General features: G+C 40.0%; 4 protein-coding genes and 1 pseudogene across 4 annotated transcripts; 2 read left to right on the top strand and 3 right to left on the bottom strand.

Moving 5' to 3' along the window:
• The first annotated feature begins 9,675 nt into the window (after positions 1–9,675).
• Positions 9,676–10,488, top strand: POLD4 (polymerase delta 4). Its single transcript, XM_086607926.1, has 2 exons — positions 9,676–9,988; positions 10,082–10,488. Exons 1-2 carry the CDS (start codon positions 9,811–9,813, stop codon positions 10,276–10,278), a joined length of 375 nt encoding a protein of 124 aa, XP_086464052.1. The 5' UTR covers positions 9,676–9,810; the 3' UTR covers positions 10,279–10,488.
• Positions 10,489–10,829: 341 nt separating this feature from the next.
• Positions 10,830–13,375, bottom strand: LOC147525541 (G-type lectin S-receptor-like serine/threonine-protein kinase LECRK3). The gene is given in 5 exon segments (XM_086579736.1): positions 10,830–11,123; positions 11,125–11,192; positions 11,195–11,369; positions 11,405–13,014; positions 13,238–13,375. Coding segments are annotated over 5 exon segments (2,256 nt in total). The 3' UTR covers positions 10,830–10,858.
• Positions 13,376–15,124: 1,749 nt separating this feature from the next.
• Positions 15,125–15,754, top strand: LOC147525540 (uncharacterized). Its single transcript, XM_086579729.1, has one exon. It carries the CDS (start codon positions 15,125–15,127, stop codon positions 15,752–15,754), a length of 630 nt encoding a protein of 209 aa, XP_086435855.1.
• Positions 15,755–15,926: 172 nt separating this feature from the next.
• Positions 15,927–16,337, bottom strand: LOC147525539 (uncharacterized). The gene has a single exon (XM_086579723.1). The coding sequence runs from the start codon at positions 16,335–16,337 to the stop codon at positions 15,927–15,929; it is 411 nt and encodes a 136-aa protein (XP_086435849.1).
• A 5,374-nt stretch (positions 16,338–21,711) lies between these two features.
• Positions 21,712–23,288, bottom strand: LOC147525538 (uncharacterized; annotated as a pseudogene).
• Positions 23,289–24,042: the final 754 nt, after the last annotated feature.

Here is a 24,042-nt window from a genome sequence, read left to right as displayed (position 1 = left end):
TGTTTTGCATCCTTTTTCGCAAGTAAGTACTAAATTGTGGCATGGTCAGTATATACGATGGTCGATGTTCCAACTAGGTAGGAGCGAAACTTATCCAAAGCATAGACAACAGCTAGGAACTCTTTCTCAGTTGTGGTATAATTATGTTGAGCGTCGTTAAGAGTTTTACTAGTGTAGTAAATGACAACGGGTTTGTCGTCACGTCGTTGGCCTAGCATGGCACCAATAGCAAAGTCGCTAGCGTCACACATCAATTCGAATGGTTGAGACCAATCAGGGGGTTGAATGATAGGAGCGGTAGTCAGAGCGGTTTTTAGAGTATCAAAAGCTTGTTTGCAATTGAAATTGAAGTCGAATACTGCATCCTTAAGCAGGAGATTGGTTAAGGGTCGAGCAACTTTAGAAAAATTCTGAATGAATCTCCTATAAAACCCAGCGTGGCCTAAAAAGGCACGGATATCACGAACTGTACGTGGGAAAGGTAGCGAATAAATTTTAACAATTTTAGCTTTATCGACCTCTATCACGTCTTTTGAAACAATATGACCTAGAACAAGTCCTTTGGTAACCATGAAATGACACTTCTCCCAATTGAGTACCAGATTTTTCTCTTCGCAACGCGTTAATACTTTAGAAAGGTTGGATAAATAGTCGTTAAAGGAATTTCCGTAAATGGAAAAGTCGTCCATGAAGACTTCCATATAACGTTCCACCATATCACTAAAAATGTGAAGCATGCAGCGTTGGAAAGTGCCTAGGGCATTACAAAGACCAAAAGGCATTCGTCTGTATGCAAAGGTTCCAAAGGGACATGTGAAAGTTGTCTTTTTTTTTATCGGCGGGATCGATGACAATTTGGAAGTATCCGGAATAGCCATCAAGAAAACAGTAGTAAGCATGACCGGCTAAGGGCATCCCAACGAGATCTCATGAGAGCTTTGAATCAGTAAGCTCATAATCTACGTTCTAGCATCTGGGGTCAATAAATGGGAGAGGGAAGTGATCTTTACGGGTTCTGGCATTAAGTTTGCGATAGTCAATGCAAATTCTCCATTTCAAAGGAATGCGAGTGGAGATGCACTCACCATTTTCATTTTGTACAACTTGAATGCCGGACTTTTTGGGAACAACATGGACAGGACTAATCCAGTCACTATCTGAGATAGGGTATATGATACCCGCATCAAGTAAACGTAAAACTTCCTCTCTCACTACTTCCTTCATGGCGGGGTTAAGGCAGCGTTGTGGTTCTCGCGATGTCTTTGTGCCGTCATCAAGATGTATACGATGTGTGCATATGCTAGGGTCTATCCCCTTGATATCATCTAAGGACCATCCGATAGCGGAGCGGTGTTCACGAATGACATGAATCAAACGTGTCTCTTCGTCTGTAGTCAAGTGAGCAGAAATTATTATATGGTGACTACCATCGGGATCGAGATGCACGTACTTCAAATCAGGGGGTAGAGGTTTTAAATCTGGAGTTGGGGGATTGGGGATCAAGGATTCGTGAGGGATCATCTCTTCAATGGAAAAGAGTGAATCCAGTTTTTCTGAATTAGTTTGCACCGAAGCATTAGGGTCAAATAGTGGTACTGACTCTAATAATGCATGGACATCCCTTATGTAATGCGAGTCATCGTCAAACTCCGGATTATCAAAAGAAAGAAATTGGTGTATCTCGATGCGGGGGAAAGAGTTTGTGAAATAATCATGTTCCGGACTATCAACCAAGCTAATCTAAGCCCTCCATTATAGGATCGAAACCTGTTTCATTAATTTGAACACGTTGAGTTCGACGAGAAAGGTTTCGAAAAGATAATGTCATTGAACCGTCCGACAATTTATGAGGCGTTGGCAATTGCAAGGAAAGGGCGTCCCAAGATGATAGGGATGGAGTCACATGCTACTTCAGTATCTAGAATGACAAAGTCAACTGGGTAGTAAAAATCTTGGACCTTTACTATAACGTTCTATACTATGCCTTTTGGGTACTTGATGGAGCGATCCGCGAAGTTGCAGAGTCATATTAGTAGGTTTCAATTCATGAAGACCTAACCGCTTAAATAAGTAGTAGGGAAGTAGGTTAACACCGCACTTAGGTCTAAAAAGTGCAAGATGGCGGTATACTTGTCGCATGGCGTGCATGGTACGGTTAATCGACACGGTCCTTGTACTTTTACCACACCATTGGTAGTGGTAATCGAGGGAAACCGCTTCAATGAGGAACGCTTTTGTTGAGGTACATTCAGACGCGTCGTTTGGTGGTGCACATGTCCTTCAAAAACTTGGCATGCTTGGGCAAATGCTTTAGCGCATCTAGGAAAGGTAAGTTTATGGTCAAATTTTTGAAGGTTTCACGGATCTCATCAAAATGTTCGGCCATGTTTGTTCTTTACCAAACGGGCAGGAACGGAGCTTTTGGACGAATCGCGATAAGGATCGATGGTATCTTTTCTAGGGGCGTAGGTGTAGATTTTGAAGGTACAACTTCGTTCGTTATAGGTTGCGAGGTAGGAGTTGGAAGGACGTCAGTCGTGACTTCCGTCAATTCCTCGTCTGGCATACGTATATTATTGTCGATGGTTCAGCCAGAACGAAGAGTGGTGATGGCATTTACGTCACCCTGGCTTGGATTACTAGGTCCTGGTGCATTGTTGAGTTCAAAGGCAGTGTTTGTAAGCTTAGGGTTTGGAACTGCTTGGCCAGGGAACACGCCCTTTTGACTTTTATCCTGAGCTAACAGCTGAAGAGACTCTTGGATAGAAGCTAGGATTTGATTCTGTTGATTCATGTATGTCAGGAAAGTTTCAGCCGTTTTATCGGCTGTGGCTTGTACCAAAGGAGCAGCAGGAACTAGTTCACGGTTATTATGCACGGGTTGATTTTGGTAGTCATATCCTTGGTTAGCGGGAACAAGGTTGCGGTTGTTTTGGTACCCCATATTTGCGTTGTTGGGAAAATTACTTTGCCCTTGCTGAAATTGTGGAGGATTTCCTTGACGATAGGAATTGTAGTTCGCGGGTGGTCGTACAAGAACGTTGTTGCCACCTGAAGGAGCTTGTTGTTGGACAGGGGGTGCCCAAGCTAAATTTGGATGTTGTCGCCAAGGTGCATTAGGGATGTTGAAAGCACAAGCCTCTTCGAAGGTTGGGGAGGACACTTTCGTATACCAAAGGACAATAAGAATCGCCTTTCGGGGACTTAAGCAAAGGGGCATGGGGAAGCGTTGGCGACCATGACTGTTTGGGTTTTTGTTCATTTACTTGTTTCGAAAGAGCATCGACCTTTTTGTTTAGGGACTCGATTAGAGTTTTTAATTCCGGATCGGGTTTGACCTCGAACATAGACGTAACTTTGGTAGGAGTGTCTTTAGAAGATCTAGAAGAATTAGTGTTTCCCCAATGGGTGCTTCGTGAGGCCTATTTCTCAAGAAAAGTGTATGCTTCAGTAGCGCCCTTGTCCATGAAACAACCGTCGTTCATGATATCTAATGTTTCCTTTTGATGGTCAGAGAGACCATTAAAGAATGAACGGACTAATACAGCGGTGTTGAGTTGATGATGGGGACATTCGAGAAGTAGATCAGTAAATCTGCTCCACACTTCCGAAAAGGATTCCTGGGGGTGCTGGCAAAAGAATTGAATCTTTTGAAGCATTTCTGTAGTTTTCTTCTGAGTATAGAACTTTATCATGAATGCTTGAACAAGTTTGGCCCATGTGTCAATGGATTACGGCGCTTGTCCGGCGAGCCAAACTGAAGCTTTATCAGCTAAGGTGAAGGGAAACAACCTAAGCAAGACTTGTTCGTTGGTAATGGTCGGATGGCGGAAAGTGGTGACTACTTGTTGCATCCGACGAAGATGATTGTACGGTTTTTCATGGTCTAAACCATGGTAAACAGGTAACAAACCGAAAATGTTTGGCGGAATACGAAAATCACCTACAATCGCATCGAGTTTAATGTAGGAAGCAGGTCCTTCCTGTAAGGCAGTATAGAAATCCGAAAGGGGTTTCTCGACTGTGAGATTTTCTTCAGCCATAATTAAAGGAGATAATGGAAACGGAAATGTTTGACGAGGTTGATTTACGGAAGAGGAACTATGCCTAGGAGATAACATAAACAGTTGTTTCTTGTATTTTTGACGATGATATGTAAGTTCTAATTCCTTATGTTTGCCAAACCGTAGTCTCATACAAATATAATTTTTAATTTAGTGCTCATAAGGAACGAATAACGACTGGAGGTTTTAGAAGTTAGGAAGGAGGGAGTTAAAGCACGCCTTCTTCGAAATTGCTAACTTCGGCGGGGAAGCTAGGATAACGATGTGAATATTCCAAAGACCCGTGTCACCGAGAGAATTGAGGGAGGTTGTTCGTGCTAGCACGTTCCTTAATTAGGCAACCTCAATTTTTTTTTTCCCAAGTTTCCTAGGCACTGATGGAATAGGATGATGATTTATGATGGTGTATTATGCGGGGTGTTATTAAGATGATTTAGATGAAATTTTTAATTACTATGATTTTTTTATTTTTTTATTTTTTTGGTTTTTTTTATTTTTTTTTTTTTACGTAATTAGTGTATTGTGGAGCCGTGATTATGAAATATGCAATTAAAAACGATAGATGCCAAAATAGAAACTAACTAACATATACTAGTTTACGCAGAAAGTCTACCCATGCAAATCTATATTACTTATACGTGCAACTATTTGTAAGTTATATGTGAGCTAGGGGGATATCGAGAACGAACTCATGCAATTGAATACCGTGTACGTGAATTGATGTAACATACACATACAAAAATATTCTAAGCAGGTGGTTTGGCGCTACGCATATATCAAAATATATTCGAATCATATTTATTGTGTTACGTAAATATGTGATGACGAACCACCTTTACATGCAAAGAGTTCTCATGCCAACATACAAATATACGAGGTAAAACAGGTTATAGCAAATAATATCCTCGACAAAGTTTGAGGAGTTTAAGTGTTTTGAAACACGGCGTCCCGCAATTCCTCAGATAGCGATCGACTTACTCCCCGAGCTTATTCTTACTAGTAAAACAGACCAAAAGAGCCCAAAAGAGTAATTGAAAAGAAAAGTGGCTCAGACACGAAAACCGGAGTGTTGATACTCGGGTTAGTCTCAAGCGTGTTACTAATTCAGTCTCGTCCGAGACTCTTTTGTCTGTTCAGTACTTCAAATTCCTACGGAGTACTTAGACTGTGCTAATGAAAATAAACAAACTTGGTTCACAGATATTTGTTAGTAGAAAAAGTTGAGGTAAACTATTCCGTAACTCGTTAATATTGTAACAGAAATGAAAATTAAAAAGATGAGGAGGTAAGGGAGGGGGTTTTTATGGATGTATTACAGTTATTACGTTAAGTCCAGAGTCCTTCGGCGTGCAGCGGTGCCATTTGATAAACGCTTTTTTATTCGAACGTTTATTTGTTTTCAGTTACTTGTTTTCTTAAGTCCGAGGTCCACAGTCCAAAGTCCGAAGTCCAAAGTCCAACGTCCGTATAGTCGTACGTTTTAGTCAAGCTACCTTACTCACGTGGGTTTGGTAGGATAGGTTGAGTAAGGGATCGTCCAAACCTTAGGGCTCGGATAGGTTCACAACTGGAATTACAAATTTTAGTGAGTAGGATTTTTAGGTTTCTTTTTAGTTGGTTTAATTAAAATAACGGTAATGCAAATAATGTAAATTATTACGGCGATTATATGTAGGTAAACAAGATGGAGAAACAGGGAAAGAGTTAATCATGCTCATGCAAGAATCATTTTTCAACAGTTTTTATTACCAAATCACTACATCTCTAGTTCGTCTCGTTTTCGAAGACGACGTCGAGTATTGATCCCTAGTGCATGCCCACATCTCTAGGTCGCATTTCACTAGCATAAGGAGTTTCAATAATACCTCATCTCTGGTATATTATTTCACTCTCGCACAATTCATCACCGGACGAATTGGAGAGTCGCATGACACTGGGAGTCACGCCACAGACATTTTGGCTAGACCGTCTGGAGCATCAACCGATCCAACTTTGTACTGTCCTCGACCATTTTGGGACCGAATGTCAATTCTATGCCTAATTCCTAAGTAGTGATTCTAGCATATTAACGAGTCAATCCGGATTTTCACACGAAGCGGCGATAACCCTCCCGAGGGGGATTAGCTCATGGTCATAGAAGGAATAATAAAACTTCTTCGTATACATTAAGTAAATAAATGCGGAACGTAAATTAAACTAGAAAAGAAATGACCATTATTAAGGGTAAAATGACTTACGATATTAAGTCTGAAAATGGAAATGGCGGAATGTAAGTCTTGAAGAAGAAAAAACTAAAAGCGTTAGCTAAAGCATTAATATCTTTGAAGGCCTTCTAATGAAGGCGACCCTTTCATATATATAGGATACAAGAGTGATCCGTGAATATTTAAGATTTTGTTTTATGCTAATTGAATGGTTCAAACAAAATTTTGTTTTCAACTGCTTTTAATTTTTGTCCTTTTGTGATTTAAGGTTTTGTTTTAGCTTATGTCAAACCACCTAGTTTCTTCTCTTCTTTCTCGCCGTGGTATCAATTTGAAACCATCCTTTGCCACCGCTTATCTTTGACTCATCATGCCTTCGAGTTCATGCAGAGTGTGTCCACTTAGTGTGTCCACTAGCCAACATCAGCACCTAGATTTATCCGATTTGAGCTTCAGAAGTTTCCTGCTTCTTTATATGTGGGCCCGTTCTGCACTGGTTTTGTTCTTTTGGAAACTTCGGCTCTCGGGGCTTTGTTGGGCTTCACGGGGGATTGAGTGGGAATTCCAAATATTCCCGTATTCTCAGATTGGCGACTTCACTAGCCAACGTCGGCATCTAGATTTATCCGATTTGAGCTTCGGAAGTTTGCTGCTTCTTTATATGTGGGCCCGTTCCGCACTAGTTTTGTTATTTTGGAAACTTTGGCTTTAATCAGGCTTTGTTGGGCTTCACGGGGGTCGAGTGGGAAACTTCAATTATTTCCGTATTCCCGTACTTCGATGCATGTTTTATCACTATATTTATTTTAACTGCGGAATCCTGCAAAAGTACGAAAATATAATTATTATATGATTATTAAACACATAATCGACCAAAATGCTATGTCTCTCGGGGTTTAATATTACAGTTTTGGGTGCTTATCATTGGCCTGGCCATTTTACTTTTTTTAAATGCCAGTTATACCACCCTCAAGGACAAATGGCCTGGATTTAAAATAAATATTTTCCAATTTTACCCTTTCTGTCATTTTACTATGAACAATGAGTGTTCATACCTTCTGTTGGTGTATGAACAATGATTGTTCATATCCAAATAGGTGAATGTACCTTATACAATATATTGATATATGAACATTGAATGTTCATACCCAAAGGACTATGAACATTGAATGTTCATAGTGAACATTGAATGTTGATACCAAAAGGACTATGAACATTCAATGTTCATACCTGATAATCGTAAAATGAATAATTCTACTAATGAATAAAGCGATGAAACTCTAAACGAAAGTAAAACTAAAACTGATTGTTACTAGATTTATCAAATATATTTTTACTCTCAATCTTATTGAGATATAGGGGAGTAAATGGTTCGTTCCACTCCTAGTTCTTTAGCATGTGATGGTTTCGTGTCAACTAAGCAGTCCAAAGTCTAATGAGAGATTTACGAGGGGAATTCTATACTACGAGGTGAATTCAATTAACAAGTTATGAATAACGAAATGATAGAATGCTAAGGGTTTGAATCTAGATAAAGAATTAAAGGGAATTGAATCCACCTTTAACTTCGAAAGTTAAGCAACTAACAAAGACTTCGTCATTGGATCCAAATTGAATGCTTCGCATATCAAAATAGTAATTCTAATCCCTAATTATACATGACATCTCTACCAATCAATAATTAGCATGTGAGGTCGTCCACCCATTCTCATGGCGAATCAACGACCTTCTATAGTGGAATAAACTCTCACGACGATTTCTAAGTTAACAAGGATCAAGATTCATCAAGGCTTTTTCAACCCCCTCTAATGGAGGTTTAGCCTTAAGTCATACTACTATTATTTCCCATTGAATTAAAACTAGACATCATATAAAACTTCTATCTTATGCAATTTTACTAAACAATAATTGAAATCTCAGGTAATAAATAGGAAATGAATAACAAGTAATAAAGGAATTTAGATCTAAACAATTGTAAATGACAAAAATCAAAATGAACAAGAATCTACTATTTTATTTATCTAATCAAGCAATAACAATATTTTCAAGGTTTAATCTAAAACAAGGAATGAAATGAAACTAAACTTAATTAAAAACAATTAAAACTAGATCTAGAATTATCTATATTTTAGGTCTAATTATCTACCATTTACAAAGAGCTAAACTTTTGTTTTTATATGCTTCAGATCCAAAAATCGTGTATGGGCTTGGAGCCATGTTTTGGGCCGGAAAATCGGGCCCAAAACCCAATTATTTCAGTCCGGAAAGAGCTCTTCAGTTGGATTTGGCTTCAACAGACTTTTCGTCCACTTCTGCTCCTCTAATTTGGCCAAAGCTTGGACCATTGGAAATCTCTTTCCGAGCCGGTCGTTTTGGCATAAGGTAGGCCCAATTCCGAAGTCTGAGTCTAAAGATATGGTCTTCTAAGTTCTCACGACTTCACTTGTCAAGTTTCGCCCGTGTTGACTTTTCAGCTTTTGACCGGGCATTACGAAGGCTTTGTCTCCTTGAATTTTGGCCTTTATCACAGAATTTCTTAGCAACCAATCATTGCTCCTTTATCTCGCCAAAGTAGCACATTTCGCATGTAATTGACTTTCTTTGCCGGAAATACATAAAAATACGTAATCAGTGTTAACTCTTATTTATTACTCACATAATTGGTCTAAAAGTATGATTGTTAAGAGGTTAAAACTACAGTTTTGGGCTCTTATCAATACCCAATCAATGTTCATACCCAAATGACCAAGGACTATGAACATCGAATGTTCATACCCAAAGAATTATGAACATTGAATGTTCATACCTAATCAATGTTCATACCCAAGGACTATGAACATTGAATGTTTATATCCAAGGACTATGAACATCGAATGTTCATACCTAAAAGACTACGAACATTGAATGTTCATACCCAATCAATATTCATACCCAATCAATATTCATACCCAAGGACTATGAACATTGAATGTTCATACCCAAGGACTATTAACATCGAATGTTCAGACCCAATCAATGTTCATACCCAAAGACTATGAACATTCAATGTTCATACTAAATACACCAGGTGGTTTCGTCTGGGCCGAGCCGTTAATTATTTCACATCAGGGGTAAATTTGACATTTCATCTACCCGATCCGTTTTTTATTTCGCGTCAAGAGTATACTTGAACTTTCATCTACCCGGTCCTTGAGAGTTACAAAAATAAAAAGGTGTCCTTGAGAGTTATTTTTTCAGTATTTTTGTCTTTGAGAGTTTTTCCCTGTTATATGTTTGGTGTTGGCATAAATTTTCCCTCTCCTCGCCAACAATATTTAAGCTGGGCGGGCTCAGAGTATGAGTATAAGTACAACATAGGCTGGGCTTTTTAGCTTACAGTTGGGCCTCTGCTTCGAAAGACACGTAATCAATCATCCTCACTCATAAATAGGAAGACAACAAGAAGACCAGAGAACAACCGAAAGAAAAAAAAAAAAAAAGAAATTCAAAATTCGAAATTCGAAACAAGCCCAAAGGAAGAACTGAAGAAGCAAGAAGAGACGATGGCACCACCAAGAGCAGCAGGTGTCAAAGATTTCTACAGACAGAAGAAGAACAGCGGCGTCGGCGTTTCAAAGAAATCAAGCAGCACCACAAACAAGAAATCAAGCAGCGCCGCTTTTGGTTCTAATGTGACTCAGCCACCCGCTCTTATCTCTCACGGCTCCCCCGATCTCAAAGGTCCACATTTTTAATTTGTTATTATTTTTAAATTTAGATTATTAAAGTAGACCCTTGTACTAATTTGTGTTTTTATTTATTTTGTAAGGGCAGATGATTATAGTGAAGAAGAGGAAGTATTGAGACAATTCGACATGAACATGGCGTATGGACCGTGTGTGGGTATGAGTAGATTGGGTCGATGGGAACGGGCTAATAAATTAGGATTGAATCCGCCCAAACAGATTGAAGGTCTTTTGACACAAGGCAAGACTACTGGCCTGGGCTGCCTGTGGGATGCTCGTATATAACCCATAACAACACTAGTACACTACTAAAGAACTTGTGATTTTAATGTGTGGTATTACTGGTATGTGAGATTTGTAACTGTACAGCCTCTAGCTGTACTTTTGTCTTTTGAACTACTGCTTTTATGAATTGTAAGCTGAATTCTTTAACTGTTTTCGTTTGTATTTACTGCGTTTTGGAATGTTTTGGTGAATGAATATTAGTATGTGGCATACTGATGAGTGCTAATATATCTATGAATTTAAAATATATATATCTATGAATTTAAAATATCAAGGACTGTATGCATTGGAATTTGATAGGTGTTTTATTTGATGTATGTGCTGACATGTTCGGAAAGAAAAAAAAAATGAAACAGTAAATTTCGTATTGGAATAAAGGTCGTATTGGAATAAAGGTAGGTTGTGCTGTTGTGGATCCTAGGGTTTTTTTGGAGGTTTTTTTTGGAGTTGTAGCGCCTCTTACCTAGTGTCTGCGTTCATTGAACTATTGTATATTGAGTTTACAGAAGATTATAAATCACCTTTCCCTTTTCCCTTATATTTCTTCTGACTCCTCAAATTCCAATTTTATTGCTGTTAATTATGCAATATAATAATAAAATAGTAAACAACAAAGTAGTAAACTGACATGCATACTTATGATGTTTTTGGAGGATCTGGTTCCCGCTGATTGAAACAAAGAAATTTCAATCAACTGTGAAGGGTTTGGAGGCATTGAAACTTCAGTAGCTCCTTCCACCATCTGGGTCACTTTTCTCATGGAGGGCCGTAAAGATGGATTCTCCTGAATACACCAAATAGAAACCATGACCAACTTCTCCAAAGTCTTAGTTTCTTTGTACACAACATTCATATGCCCAGTCTGACAATATATCTACTTCTTCATCCCCTATTTCTTGTTCAACATTTTTTCTCTACAACAAACGACCTCCAATAACATGATACCGAAACTGTAGACATCCACTTTAGCTGTGATTGGCATGTTCTTGAACCACTCCGGAGCCACATACCCTCTTGTTCCTCTAATACCTGTAGTAGTTCTAGTCTGATTACTCTTCAAAAACTTAGCCAATCCAAAATCAGAAATTCTCCTTGCGTGCAAAAAAAAAAAAAATCAGAAATTCTTGCCTCATAAGAGTCATCTAGCAATATGTTTTGAGGCTTTACATCACAATGAATAATTTGAGTGCTACATTCTTCATGGAGGTATGCCAATCCTCGAGCAATTCCCAAGGCAATTTGAATCCTTTGGTACCAGTCCAACCTTAAACTTTTAAATAGGGAACTCTCTAAGGATCCATTTTTCATGAACTCATATACCAGCAGCTGATGGGCGTCCTCCTCACAAAATCCAAGCAGTCGGACTAAGTTTTTGTGGTGGCTTTTCCCGATTGCACTCATTTCAGCTTTGAATTCCTTGTCATTCTCTAGCACTACCTTGTCCAACCTCTTGACCGCAACCAGACTTCCAGAACCTGATTTTAAGTCCCCTTTGTAAACGGTTGAAGAAGCACCTTTACCTAACGCTTCCTTGAACCCATCAGTTGCATCTTCAAGTTCTTTGAAAGTAAACGACTGTAATTTCGTGCCAAATGTACGAGTATCTCGTGGTATTTTTGTTCGTTTCTTATGACTTGAACCATAAATTGCAAGTAATAAAAACAGTATGTTCAAAAAACCTGAACAGCTCAAAACAATTGATCCAGGCAAGATCAAATGATTTTTATTTTCATTCTTTCCACCAAAGACTGGAGAAGGCGCTTGTTCCATCACTTCCATGGAAGATTTACCTACTTTGATGAGAGTCTTTCCTTCAGAACCGGGATTCATGTAGCCACGTGATAGTGGGTACTTCTTCAACCAGCAGTTCCCTTGGCTGAACCTCACCGTGGCACAGAAACAATTATTCAGGCAAGTTGCTCCACACCAGTCCTCATCTACCGACTTAAACAATTCGTACTCATCCCCTGTAAAGTCTGTGCTTGGAATTACTTGCATTTCAAATCCTTCTGCTACAGCCAGTATATTTGTCATACAACTCTGTGGCGCAAAGCTTGGTTGACATCCTTCAAATGGATTTTGTGGATCTAAGTAGCTGTAACCAGGGGGGCACTCACATACAGGTCTCTGGTCTTGATTTAGTTTGCAGTAACTGTTATAGCCGCAAACTCCACTACTTTGAGCGTACCGACCTGAGACTACTGCGCATATGTCTTGTGGTAAGGACCATGAAGTCGGCCAGCTTTGGTTTCTTTGGAATGTTTTGGGATAGGTGTACTGCCTAAGAACACCATCAAAGTCAAGGGTGGCTCTTCGGTAATAGTCTCTTGTTGAAAGTGGCACCTCTGATGAAAGAGTATACAAGCTCCCATTCTTTAGAGTTTGGTGTATATAACCAGACTGGTTAAATACCAAATGTGAAAAATTATCATGAGTATTGCTTGACCAGTATTCATCGTAATAACCTTCTGTAGGACGAGCAATGGGACGAAGCAAAAGGTTTTCGTCATCTCGTAGAATAAACTCGAATCGCCCAGCTGTGAAGTCCTCCTCAGTTCGCCGAGACGAAAGTTTATTGCCAATGGCAAGTTTTTGGTTAGGCAGGAGGGTGTCAGTTGGATTATCAAAGCTTTCCCATAAAATGGTGGATTCTGCGGTAGTCAGCACCAAGTTTCCTGTGTCGAGCAGTGCAGCATTGGCGACTAGGCTACTATTCAATGCTTGAGCTTTCCAAATCTCGGTTCCATTAGGTGTTGTATAGACCCAATTATGAAAAGGATGCCAGGTCAGCGGACGTCATATGGGAGTCAGAATAATATGATAGAGCAGGAGCATAGGAACCGAACCAGGGAAAGGACCAGGTCAGCGGGACACCGAGTGGGATGTATCTTAGTAATATAAACTGGGAAGTATGCGATCCTAGCCGAGAAACCCTAGATCGTGGACGTGGCAAGTGTACAACAGGAAGGGGATCAGTCGGATGGGAGGACAGCTGGACGGCCAGGAAGTGAGAAGAAACTAGTATAAAGGGAAGGAGATGGGAAGAGAAAAGGGGGGGCCGCACAGTTAGAGAGAAGAGGGAGTGTTGTGAGTTCATTATTTATGAGCGATTGAACAGTGAGTTTTTAGGTCAATACATTTGGCGCCGTCTGTGGGGAGAGAACAAAGGCAAGGTAGAGATGGCACTGAAGAAACAAGTAGGCAGACCGAAGAGAGTGGCAGTGCAGGAACTGACACCAGAGGTGGTGATTGATGAAGAAGGAGGCAGGAGAGAGGATTTGGAGATAGAGGAGACACGACTTATGAGGGAAGAGATCGGGCGGCTAAGAGAGGAGAATGATGGGTTGAGAACAGAAAGGGAAAGAGAAGAAGAAGATAGGGGCGGGGAGGCAAACGATAGCTCTGAGGAGGAAGAAGAGGAGCCGAACCTCGTGGAAAATCTAGTGGCCGGCTTGACAATCGAACAGGTGCAAGAGATGATAGACAAGGACAGAGAAGCAAACCAGCAGAAGGGGAAAAGTCACGGAGAAGCGGCCAGCCAAGTGGTGGCGGGGCTAAATCGCAACCCTTTGGCAGACGGCATTTGGGCTTCGGAGGTCCCAAAGCGCTTTAGTCAGCCTCGATTCGAGAGGTAAGATGGGAAAGGGGACCCAGCGGATCATATCCACCACTTCAGGCAACAGATGCCGCTATGGCAGGAGCTGCGGTATGATGGATTGCGATGCATGATGTTCCTGACCAGTTTGAAAGGCAGGGCGTCGGATTGGTACTATCGATTGCCGGCGGGGAGCATAAGGAATTTCCAAGAGTTGGAACAGGCCTTTGTAGACCATTTCATACACCAGAAGAAGCGTGCGGTGGACATCGCGGCCTTGTTCAACGTGAGACAGAGGTCGGCCGAGACAGTAAGAAACTATCTATGTCGGTTCAAGGCCGAGACATTGAAGGTCGAAAATTTGGATGAAAGGACCGTAGTTATCGCATTTGAGCGAGGGTTGCGTCTAGGGACGGGAGTGCACCAGTCGGTTGGGAAGAATGAGATTGCAACATTGCACGAACTATATCCACGGGTAGAGAAATACATCAAGTATGAGGACACTTTATCGAAGAGATCAGGGAAAGCTGTTGTCTTTGGAGAAAGATAAGGAGCAGCGCAGGGTAGGGGCCTCGAAAAAGGAAAGCGGGGGGGTGCATTACCCCTCGAGGGTTGAAAGAGTACGGGAATGGATTCGACAGGAGAATAGAGAAAGGAAGCCATACCGGGAGACTGAGGTGACGCCATTGAATAGACCGTTGCGAGAAATATTGCCTTTGATTAAAAACTTGTGGGGGTATGAAGGACTGCGGAATACACCTATAGAGCTGCCGGATAAGCCTTTCTGCGCATATCACCAGATACGAAACCATGAGACTGATGACTGTTACGCTTTGAAGTGGATGGTTTAGAGATTGGTGGAGAAGAGCCAGATGAAGGAGTTTGTGAGGGATGCACAGAATGATGAGCGGTTGCTGCGACAAAATCAGTTATTGGGGACTATATAAGAAGGTTCTGCAGACTTCTTCATGCTGTTTTTGCAACAATAGCAGAGAAAATTCTAAGCATTTGTACTTTGATTGCTCCTTTACTAAAGAGATTTGGTCTAATGTAAAGCATGCTATTGGCTTGTGGAGACAAGTTGATCATTCAAATAAGGGGTGGTGCAATCTCATCAATATGGTACGAGGAAAATCACAAAAGGCGGAATTGATCAAAGTGTATATATGTGCTACCATAGATTACATCTGGACTGAACGTAATAACAAAAGGTTTAATGGAATGTTTTCAAACCCCACAGTCATCAGTAACATGCTATTGAGGGATATGAAGCACTACTTGGAGGTACAAGTGGAGGAGCTTAAGGATTCTATAAGCTTACGAGTTTTTGCTGATCAAATTGGACTCTCTTTCAAATATAAGAAGGTAACTACCAAACAGGTTAGATGGCTACTCCCACCTACAGGTTATATTAAGTTGAATTGTGATGGTTCAATGAATATGGAGGATGTAGGATATGGTGGTATGGCTCGAAATGAACAAGGTCATGTCATTTTTGCATTTTCTAGAGGAGGAGATGTGCACTCAATCCTGTTTCAAGAATTAAAGGCTATTCAGATTGGGATTAGTCTATGTATTGATCTTGGCTATAGGAGGATCATAGTGGCATCTGACTCACTAAGAGCTATCCAAATTCTTAAAGATATCGAGACTTCACCATGGCAGTGCTGGAATCTGGTGGCTACTATTAGAAAACTTATGCTTTCCTTAGTTGATGTCTTTTTGATCCATGTATTCCGAGAAGAAAATAGAGCTGCAAATCACCTTGCAAAACTCTCGTTAGGCGAAAATATGGAGCTTGTTGTTTTTATTCCTCCTTTATGTATTAAGTTGAATTCTATAGTAGAGGATAATGTAATGTTAACTTATGAAAGGTTATAATACAGATGGGGATCTGCAAAATCCCAGCATCTTTTCAAAAAAAAAAAAAAAAAAAAAAGTAATAGACTATTAGTTGATAGAGGAGGTAGAGAATTCCCTATCTCGCTATTAGTGTATTTTTTTTTTTTTTTTGAAATAACTAGGGTTTATGGTTCCCCAACCTTCATTAATATCAACATCTCAAGTGCATCCTTCCTTCTTTATCCCCTGTGATCAACTCTGACAAGTTTTTATCCATCGGGGGAATAAAGTACATTGTGTTGTAACTACCATCATCACTTACACTCTTTCTAGTAGTACTAACTTTAGACAAATAGTCTGCCACTTGGTTTCCTTCCCTGAACACATGCCTTACCTCTAGCTTTGCAAACTTGATCCTCTCCACACTTATCTGTGCTACCAAGTTCCAACAGTACCATGGCAGAGCCTCTGTTCCATTCAAAATCTGTGCTACTCTGAGTGAGTCTACTTGTACTCCCACTTCTAAGATATTCATCTCAGCTGCACCTTTGATGCCTTTCAAGACTCCTAGTAATTCCTGATGTATGACTGAGAGCTTGTTCGAGCTACCACTGAAGGCCATTTGGACATCTCCATTTCGGTTTCTCAATGCTCCTCCATACCCAGCTTTCCCATGTTAGACCGAACCATCTATGTTCAAAGTTGCCATATCTGAATCGGCCCTCTCCCATTTTACCCATTTCTCATTCTTTTGTTTACCCAACTTCCTCAACACAGCTCTAGTTGCTACATCTTCTTTGACTACATCCAGTTTCTTCCCCAGGTACTCTCTCATGCATTTTAGGGCTTTCAAGCTTACTACTTCTGGAGTCCTGAATCTCTTTTTCTTTAGGCGCCAATTTCGCTCATTCCATATTGCTTGAACTACTGCACATATTAGTGCTCTAATTACTTCAGAGGCTGTTGAATTTAGTCTACTTACCCTCATTAGGTAGTACCACTCATCATGTGAGTTATGAACTCCTTCTAGCAAACCTATGGCTTTTTTAAAGCTTTGCCACACTAGTTTTGAGAAAGGGCAGTCGAAGAATAAGTAGGCAGAGCTCTCTTCCTGGTTGTCACAGAGACAGCACCTCGAGGACCTAATAACTTGCTTTGCCATCAATCTATTCTGAGTGGGAAGACATCCAGAGAACAACTGCCAAACAGTAAATTATTGCTTGGGTACTGAGAGTTTTCCCCAAATAATCTTATACCATTTAACCTTACTTCATACATTCTTTAAAACTGCATACGATAAAGCTATAGAGAAGTTCCCAGAGCTTGAGGGGGTCTAAATAACTGCGTCCTCTATCATGAATGAATTTATCTCTGTTTCCAGAATCATCTTTTTTACCTCACAATTCGGCAGGTCAGTTATACACCTTCCCCATCCTCCATTGACAATCACCTCTGCCACTACTGCATCATTTGGTACAGAGTTCGAGAGAAAAGACTTAGCTTCAGCATTCAAAATCAACGGCCTCCCAGACACCAAGGATCATGCGGGCTTCGTTACTTTTCCATCCGCTATCTGATTACATCACATACTTCCATGTAGCTTCTCTGTGCTTTAAAATTCCTCGCCAGACCCAAGAACAATCCGTTGGGATTTTCATAGTCCAGAAATTTTTGGTCTTGATGTGCTGTTCCCATGTCCATTTCACCCATAGACAATCAATTTTTTGGGCCAGTTTAACCACTAACCCACAGTAGGCAGCTTTGTTCCAGATCCTCGGATCCACCAGACCTAGACCGCCCTGTTCTTTGTCCACCCTGAGTGTATAGTGGCTTGCATGGTGCATTTTTTTCTCTAACTTTGGCCCCGACCCGGATAAATCATTGCATATCTTAAGCTACCATCGAGTCTTTCGTTCTTGGAAGCACAAAAGTCTTAGACCAATAAGTTTGAAAGGATGACAAAACAGAATTCACCAGCTGCACTCTTCCTACCCTGTTTAAATCTATGTTCTTCCAATTTGAAATTCTTGCTGTGATCTTTTCAATGAGCGGCAGACATTCTCTTACTCCAAGTCTTGTTGCTGTGAGAGGCAATCCTAGATAAATCATCGGAGGAGTAACCAGCAATATATTCATAGCCGCTGCTAATTCTAAGCCTTTCGCCTCAGACATACTGCCAGTTAATAGTGTCATCTTTGCATTACTCAAATACAACCCTGTAGCTTTAGAGAAGGACTCCAAGATATCCTTTATTGCCATGATAGACTCCATGTTTCCTTTACAAAAGAGAAGCACATCATCCGCAAAACAGAGGTGAGAGATCTTCAGTTTCTTGCACTTTGAATGTGCAGAGATCCTTTTAGATTGTAGACCTTGTAAGAGAAGAGTGCTCAGGACTTCCATAACAAGGACAAAAAGATACGGTGATACTGGGTCCCCTTGCCTGAGCCCCCGTTTACCCTGGAAGTATCCCTCAGGAGACCCGTTAACCAAGACCGAGAAATACGGGGATGTATAGCACATAAGTAACCATTCTATGAACATAGATGGAAACTTGAATTTGTACAGGATTGCTTCCAGAGCTTGCCATGATACTGAATCATCACTTTCTGGATGTCCAGCTTTATTGCACATCTCTTCTGCCCTTTCTTCCTTGAATACCCTCTAAGGAGTTCATGAGCCAGTAACAAATTATATTGAATAGATCTCCCCGGTACAAATGCAGACTGAGAACATGATATCAAAGACGCAATGCAATTCTTCATTTTGTTTGTTAGTACTTTTGATACACATTTATACACAATGTTACAGCATGCAATAGGTCTAAATGAAGCAACATGTGAGGCATTTTTCATTTTAGGAATTAGGTAGAGAAAAGTGGAGTTTGTACCTCCCATAAGTTGCTTGTGCCTAAAAATATGCTGGATGGCTTTTATAAAGTCCTCCCCAATAATCTCCCAGCTTGACTTGAAGAAGCATGCATTAAAGCCATCCGGGCCTGGTGCCTTGTTATCCTCCATTGCAAATAGTGCTTCTTTGATTTCCATTTCAGTGATCGGCTCAATTAAAGCTTGTCTTGTGACCAAATCTACTTCATTCACCTATAAACTATCCAGAAATTCTGCATCACATTCTTCTCTCGATCTCACCCCTAGTAATTCTCTGTAGTAGCTCAGAAATGCCTCTGCCACTTGGTCCTTCCTTTCTCTCTGTGTTCCTTGTGCATCTGTTACATTCCATATGTAGTTTATGGTTTTCTTCTCCTTTAGGACATTGAAGAAGAACTTACTACATCTATCTCCAAAGCAAAGCCAGTCTATGTTTGGCTTGTGATACATCTCCGCTTCTTCTAGTTTCAAATATTTACAGAGTTTGTCCCTCATAGCAAATTCTTGTACACTGAGGGAGTGATCCAGGGGATTCAGGTGAAGTTGTTCTTAAATCACCTTTAATTCTTCTCTTGTGTCCACCACCAATCTCTGAATATCATTACTGAACTGTCTCGCCCATCCTTTCAACACTCCTTTCAGATTTTTGAGCTTTTTAGTTAACATAAAAGACGGGCTCCCATGAACGTCTATATCCCAACACTCTCTCAAGGAAGGCTCAAAATCCTGGTCCAGAGTCCAGTTGTTACAGAATCTAAACAGAGGATGCTTCCTGAAATTGTTCACAAAAGTCAAGATCATGGGGGAGTGGTATGATAGTCCTTGGGTTATAAATTCCACCTTTGATGCTTACGGAATAGAAGCCCAAGTTGCATTTACTAAACATCTATCTATCTTCAACCACGTCCTGATACTAGCCCCTCTACTATTCCATGTATAGAAACACCCAGTAGCTGTGTGATCAAACAGTCCGGCTACATTCAAACAAGATGCAAATGGTATTGTTTCCCTGGGATGTACCTCTTTGTCCCTAACTCGTTCATATGAAAACAATACATTATTAAAATCCCCCATGACACACCATGCTCCTTGTATACCTACACTCAAGGTTTTCAGCTCATCCCACAAAATTAACCTTTCATGACTTTTATTACTGGCATACACAACAGTGAGTAAGAAGGAATACCCATACTGCAAACTTGTAACTTTGCAGTGTATAAATTGCCCTCCTTCCACCTCTTTCTGAATATCCAGAAAATTTACATCCCATGTAATCCATATTCTCCCATACTCGTTACTCGCATAATTGTGCATAGTTCCCCAAGTTGGGCAAACTTTTCCCGTTATCTCCTGATGCTTCTCCATCCTGACCTTTGTTTCTAGGAAGCATATACAACTTAACTTGTTCTCCAAAATATACTTATTCAAAGTTTTCGCTTTATTCGGGTCATTTAGTCCCCTAACATTCCAGCTACTTACTTTCACCATTGACATAATAAGCTATTAATGCCCTCTCCTCTTTCCCCTCCCTTTGGGTTTTCCCTACCTCTCTTAGCCGGTGTAGTTTTTTGTTATTCTTCTACGTTTTTCTTCTTTTGTGCTCTGGTTTGGACTGGGGTATCTCCCTGACCCACTCTCAACGGTGTAGAGTTTGACATATCTCCAAACAGTTTCGGTTCTGCGTCAGACAAATCATCATCCTCCAGTTCCGCTAACTCCTCAAACACATTTCTTTCCGCTATAAACTGCCCAACTCCAGGTTGCTCAGTCCTTACTTGCTGTATCGGCTCTTGTATCACGACCAACGCTTGTTCTGTATCTGGGCTCAGCTCAGAGATACATAGCTCGGGCGACACTTTAACTAACGTTCGATCAAAAAAAAATTCGGACGTCACTTTAAGTCACGTCTCTTTCTAGTTCTAAAATTATAATTTGTAATTTTTTAACTCAGACGTCACTTTAAGTCACTTTAAGTGACGCCCCAGTTTAAATTAAAGAGAGACGTCACTTTAAGTGATGTCTGAGTTTAAAATCCAATTTTTTTACACTTCTTCATTGAGGAGTATAGAGTGTGGATATTTATAAACTATACAATAGTATGCAATTAGAGTTGTAAAATCCTAATAGCACCTATGTGGAGGTGTAATTTTACACCCCCCATTGGAGATGCCCTTGTGAATTAGTCTTGTTTTGCCAAGAAAACAATGCATAGAAGGCGTACAATAATCACATAAAGTACGACTCAAATGTTAAAAAACGAAAAACAAACATATGACTCATAATATGAAATATTATTCACAAGTACTCATAATCAATTGAAAGTTGTTGAAGTATACAGGCGTGTACCTATCATCTGTGCGGTAGTTATAGGCGTGCGCCTATCAATTCGGTCTGTCAGAACTGACCGTGTTGAATGTTTCCTATTTTAGTGTATTAGACTTATTTATATGTAGCGAGGTGTACTGTAATAGACTAGGGTATGCCCGTGACTACGGCCCATGAGACATCGACGCGCCTGCGATGCTACCCCGACAACTCGTTGCGCCTTCGGTGCAAGGCTTGAAATATTTACATGCATGTGCTACATTGCCACAGTCCATCCAATATTTACATGTGCTACATTGCCACAGTCCATCCATTTGTTGAGTAATAGCATCTACTAATGACTAAAGTGAAGATTTTGTCTTTGAATATTAATTCTTTCGTTCCACATGTAGGAAAAGGATAACATACAGAAATAATAGGGTAAGCTTTCAATTTCCAAAAAATATATAGATATACATTTCAGGTCCGTATACACTCGAACAATTGTACATGCAATTATTGAAAGTAAAACGCGACTCCTAACTCTTAAGTATATATGATGGAAACTGAACCCAATTACCCAAGTCTAGATAAGTCAGAGTTGAGCGCCAAACTCCTCAAGTTTCCTGTAAAATTGCATCTGTGGGATTGTAGATAGTGATAGTTTATCTCAGCATTTGCAAGCTGCAAATATTAGAACGACTAAGAAAAGAAAATGTTTACTTGGTATCACTAATATTTTGGATTTTTATCATCCCATAATAACATGGTTAAGCACCAGATTACCCTCCAGACACGAAAGAGGGTTGAAACTTCTTGTAACCAATATCAGGAGATATTTGACATTGGCACTAGGTGGAACCAATACCAATTTAATTGGAATAAATTAGTCAGAAACAGTGTCATCGAGTTTGGAATTACAATAGATATGAAGGGATGTAACCCCCCTCCCCAAAAGTTCTACAGCCTATTGCTTCTGAAGTACGGGAAGGGAATACAATTCTTCTGGATCATAATTTATCCATACATAAAATAAATAAATTCTCAACCCTTGAGAGTTTTTCTCCCTCAACTCTCCTAACTCTATACGCCTGCATTCATCCGACCGTATCTTTCCATGACTTTCCTAATAGCCAGTGCTGCTGCCTCACTTGCCCTTAGTGTTCCGCTTGCTATGATTGCAGCAAACTCACGTTCGACCATTCCTGAATTTTTGATCTTGCATTTCCAAGAGGGTCACCAGCAACACCATCGACCTTTTTCTTTGGTGCCCCTACTGTTGATTTTTTAGTAATGGTCTTTGTGTCATTCAAAGTAGATAATTTTTCAGACGCCTTTGCAAAATCCCCAACAGATTTTACTGGAACCTCTGCAACACTACCTGATTTTGTTTCCCGGGATTCTATGATAGTTGTGCTAGTCGTGGTAGTGGTTTTGTCAGCATTTGAATTCACAGTTGTAGACATAAAAGGACGCGGTTGGGTCAAGGGCGTAGGCCTGAACTGAGGAGCTTGAGGAACGAAGACTTGACACGAGAGTCGTTTCGATTCTTTGAATCATAGGCACTGTAATGAAACAAAAGTAGATCACAATCAGTTGTATAAAACTCATGCTTTCCCAAAATTCATAAAAAATATGAAAATCGTTTATTACAGTTTTCTCTTTAAACTAATGAAAAAAAGGGCTAAAGTCCGAATATCATAGCATCTCCTGTATAGAAAATATAAGAGGTCACTACCCAAAATTGTCATGAAAGTGAGAAAAGGAAGAGTGTTTATCAGGGAAAGGATGTTGTCACAACAACAACAAAAGACCCATAAAGTATTGATGATGTCAACACCCAGTTACACATACAAGCATCACGAGGATAATATTGCAAATCCATGAATAAGATAACGTCAATAGGATCCAACAAAAAAGTGTGAAGAGAAGAAATACTCACAAATCAAAGCACCCATAGGGCTGTTAAGGACTTCATTAGGAAGTTGTAGGATGTAGTCTGGAATGTCAGTGGCAACTAAAAACTGGTTAACTTCATAGCTAAAGTTATTGCAGTTATGCTCGAGTAAACTGTAGGTCTCAGCAGTATAACGTGGGCTGATCTCCTGCAAATACTCTTCAAAAAGTTCTTTTGGTACGTGTGTGAAACCCAGATCTACTACCTGGATTGGATTTCCGTAGGGCGTCGTCCCAACTGGGGCATGCTTTGAATTCCTCCTCCAAAGTAGTACTCATTACCATATACCACTACTCCAGTGTGCCTGTTGCGGTAGTCATCAATAATAAACATCAAATAAGTAAGATTCAAAAATAAAGAGATTTCCCAATTTAATGATATGTGTAGATCTAATATCATTATCCATTATGCAATACTGCAGTAGTAATTCTGAAGAGATTTCTCTTCGTTCACAGTTACCATAGCAAAACTAAATAAGCAGATTTATGATGTACACAATATTTAAAAACAACGCGAGTTATTGTTTTGTTTAAGTTGTTTTTCTCGTTCCCTTCTAACACGTGCCATCATTCTTTTTGTTAATATCTATATCAAAGGAAACAATATGAAAATATATATAACAATAGCTACAAATGTGTTGGAGTAGTGACAACAATATGAAATTTCAAAAATAAAATCAATAAAAAAATGAGACAGAAAGTAAGAGCTCTATAGTAACACGATATACACTATAATACAGTTTGGTGGAGAAATAATTGTAGACGATGGTAGAATAAAACACATTGACAAAGCTGACCTGAGCACCAAACGAAGGTTGAAGAGAGGGAGGAATGTCATCCGTTGGGCGCTGAACAATTAAGAAATATAAAATAAGAGGAATGCATCAAAGCAATGATTTATAGATAGTAAGTCATGAGGTGACTGAAGTAAGACCTGGAAGGCACGAGGTGGCTAAAGATTCAGCCTATCTTGGGGGGGAATGTAAATACGTCTTTTTTGGTTTGAAGGTTCCTTAGACGGGTGCATTGGGCGCTTGCCCTTATCCACATTTGGTCGGGTGGGTTGCTTAATAAAGAGAAATCAGAAAAGATTAAGTCAATACTAAGCAATACAGAAGAAGGCAAAAAAATAAATAATTAGGAGCAACGGACATTGCACAAGTACGAAGGGTAGTAAAA

This window comes from Coptis chinensis, chromosome 1 (assembly GCF_015680905.1).
Source record: "Coptis chinensis isolate HL-2020 chromosome 1, ASM1568090v1, whole genome shotgun sequence".
In the NCBI taxonomy this organism is placed as follows: Eukaryota; Viridiplantae; Streptophyta; class Magnoliopsida; order Ranunculales; family Ranunculaceae; genus Coptis; species Coptis chinensis.
This window is presented reverse-complemented; position numbering and strand designations above follow the sequence as displayed.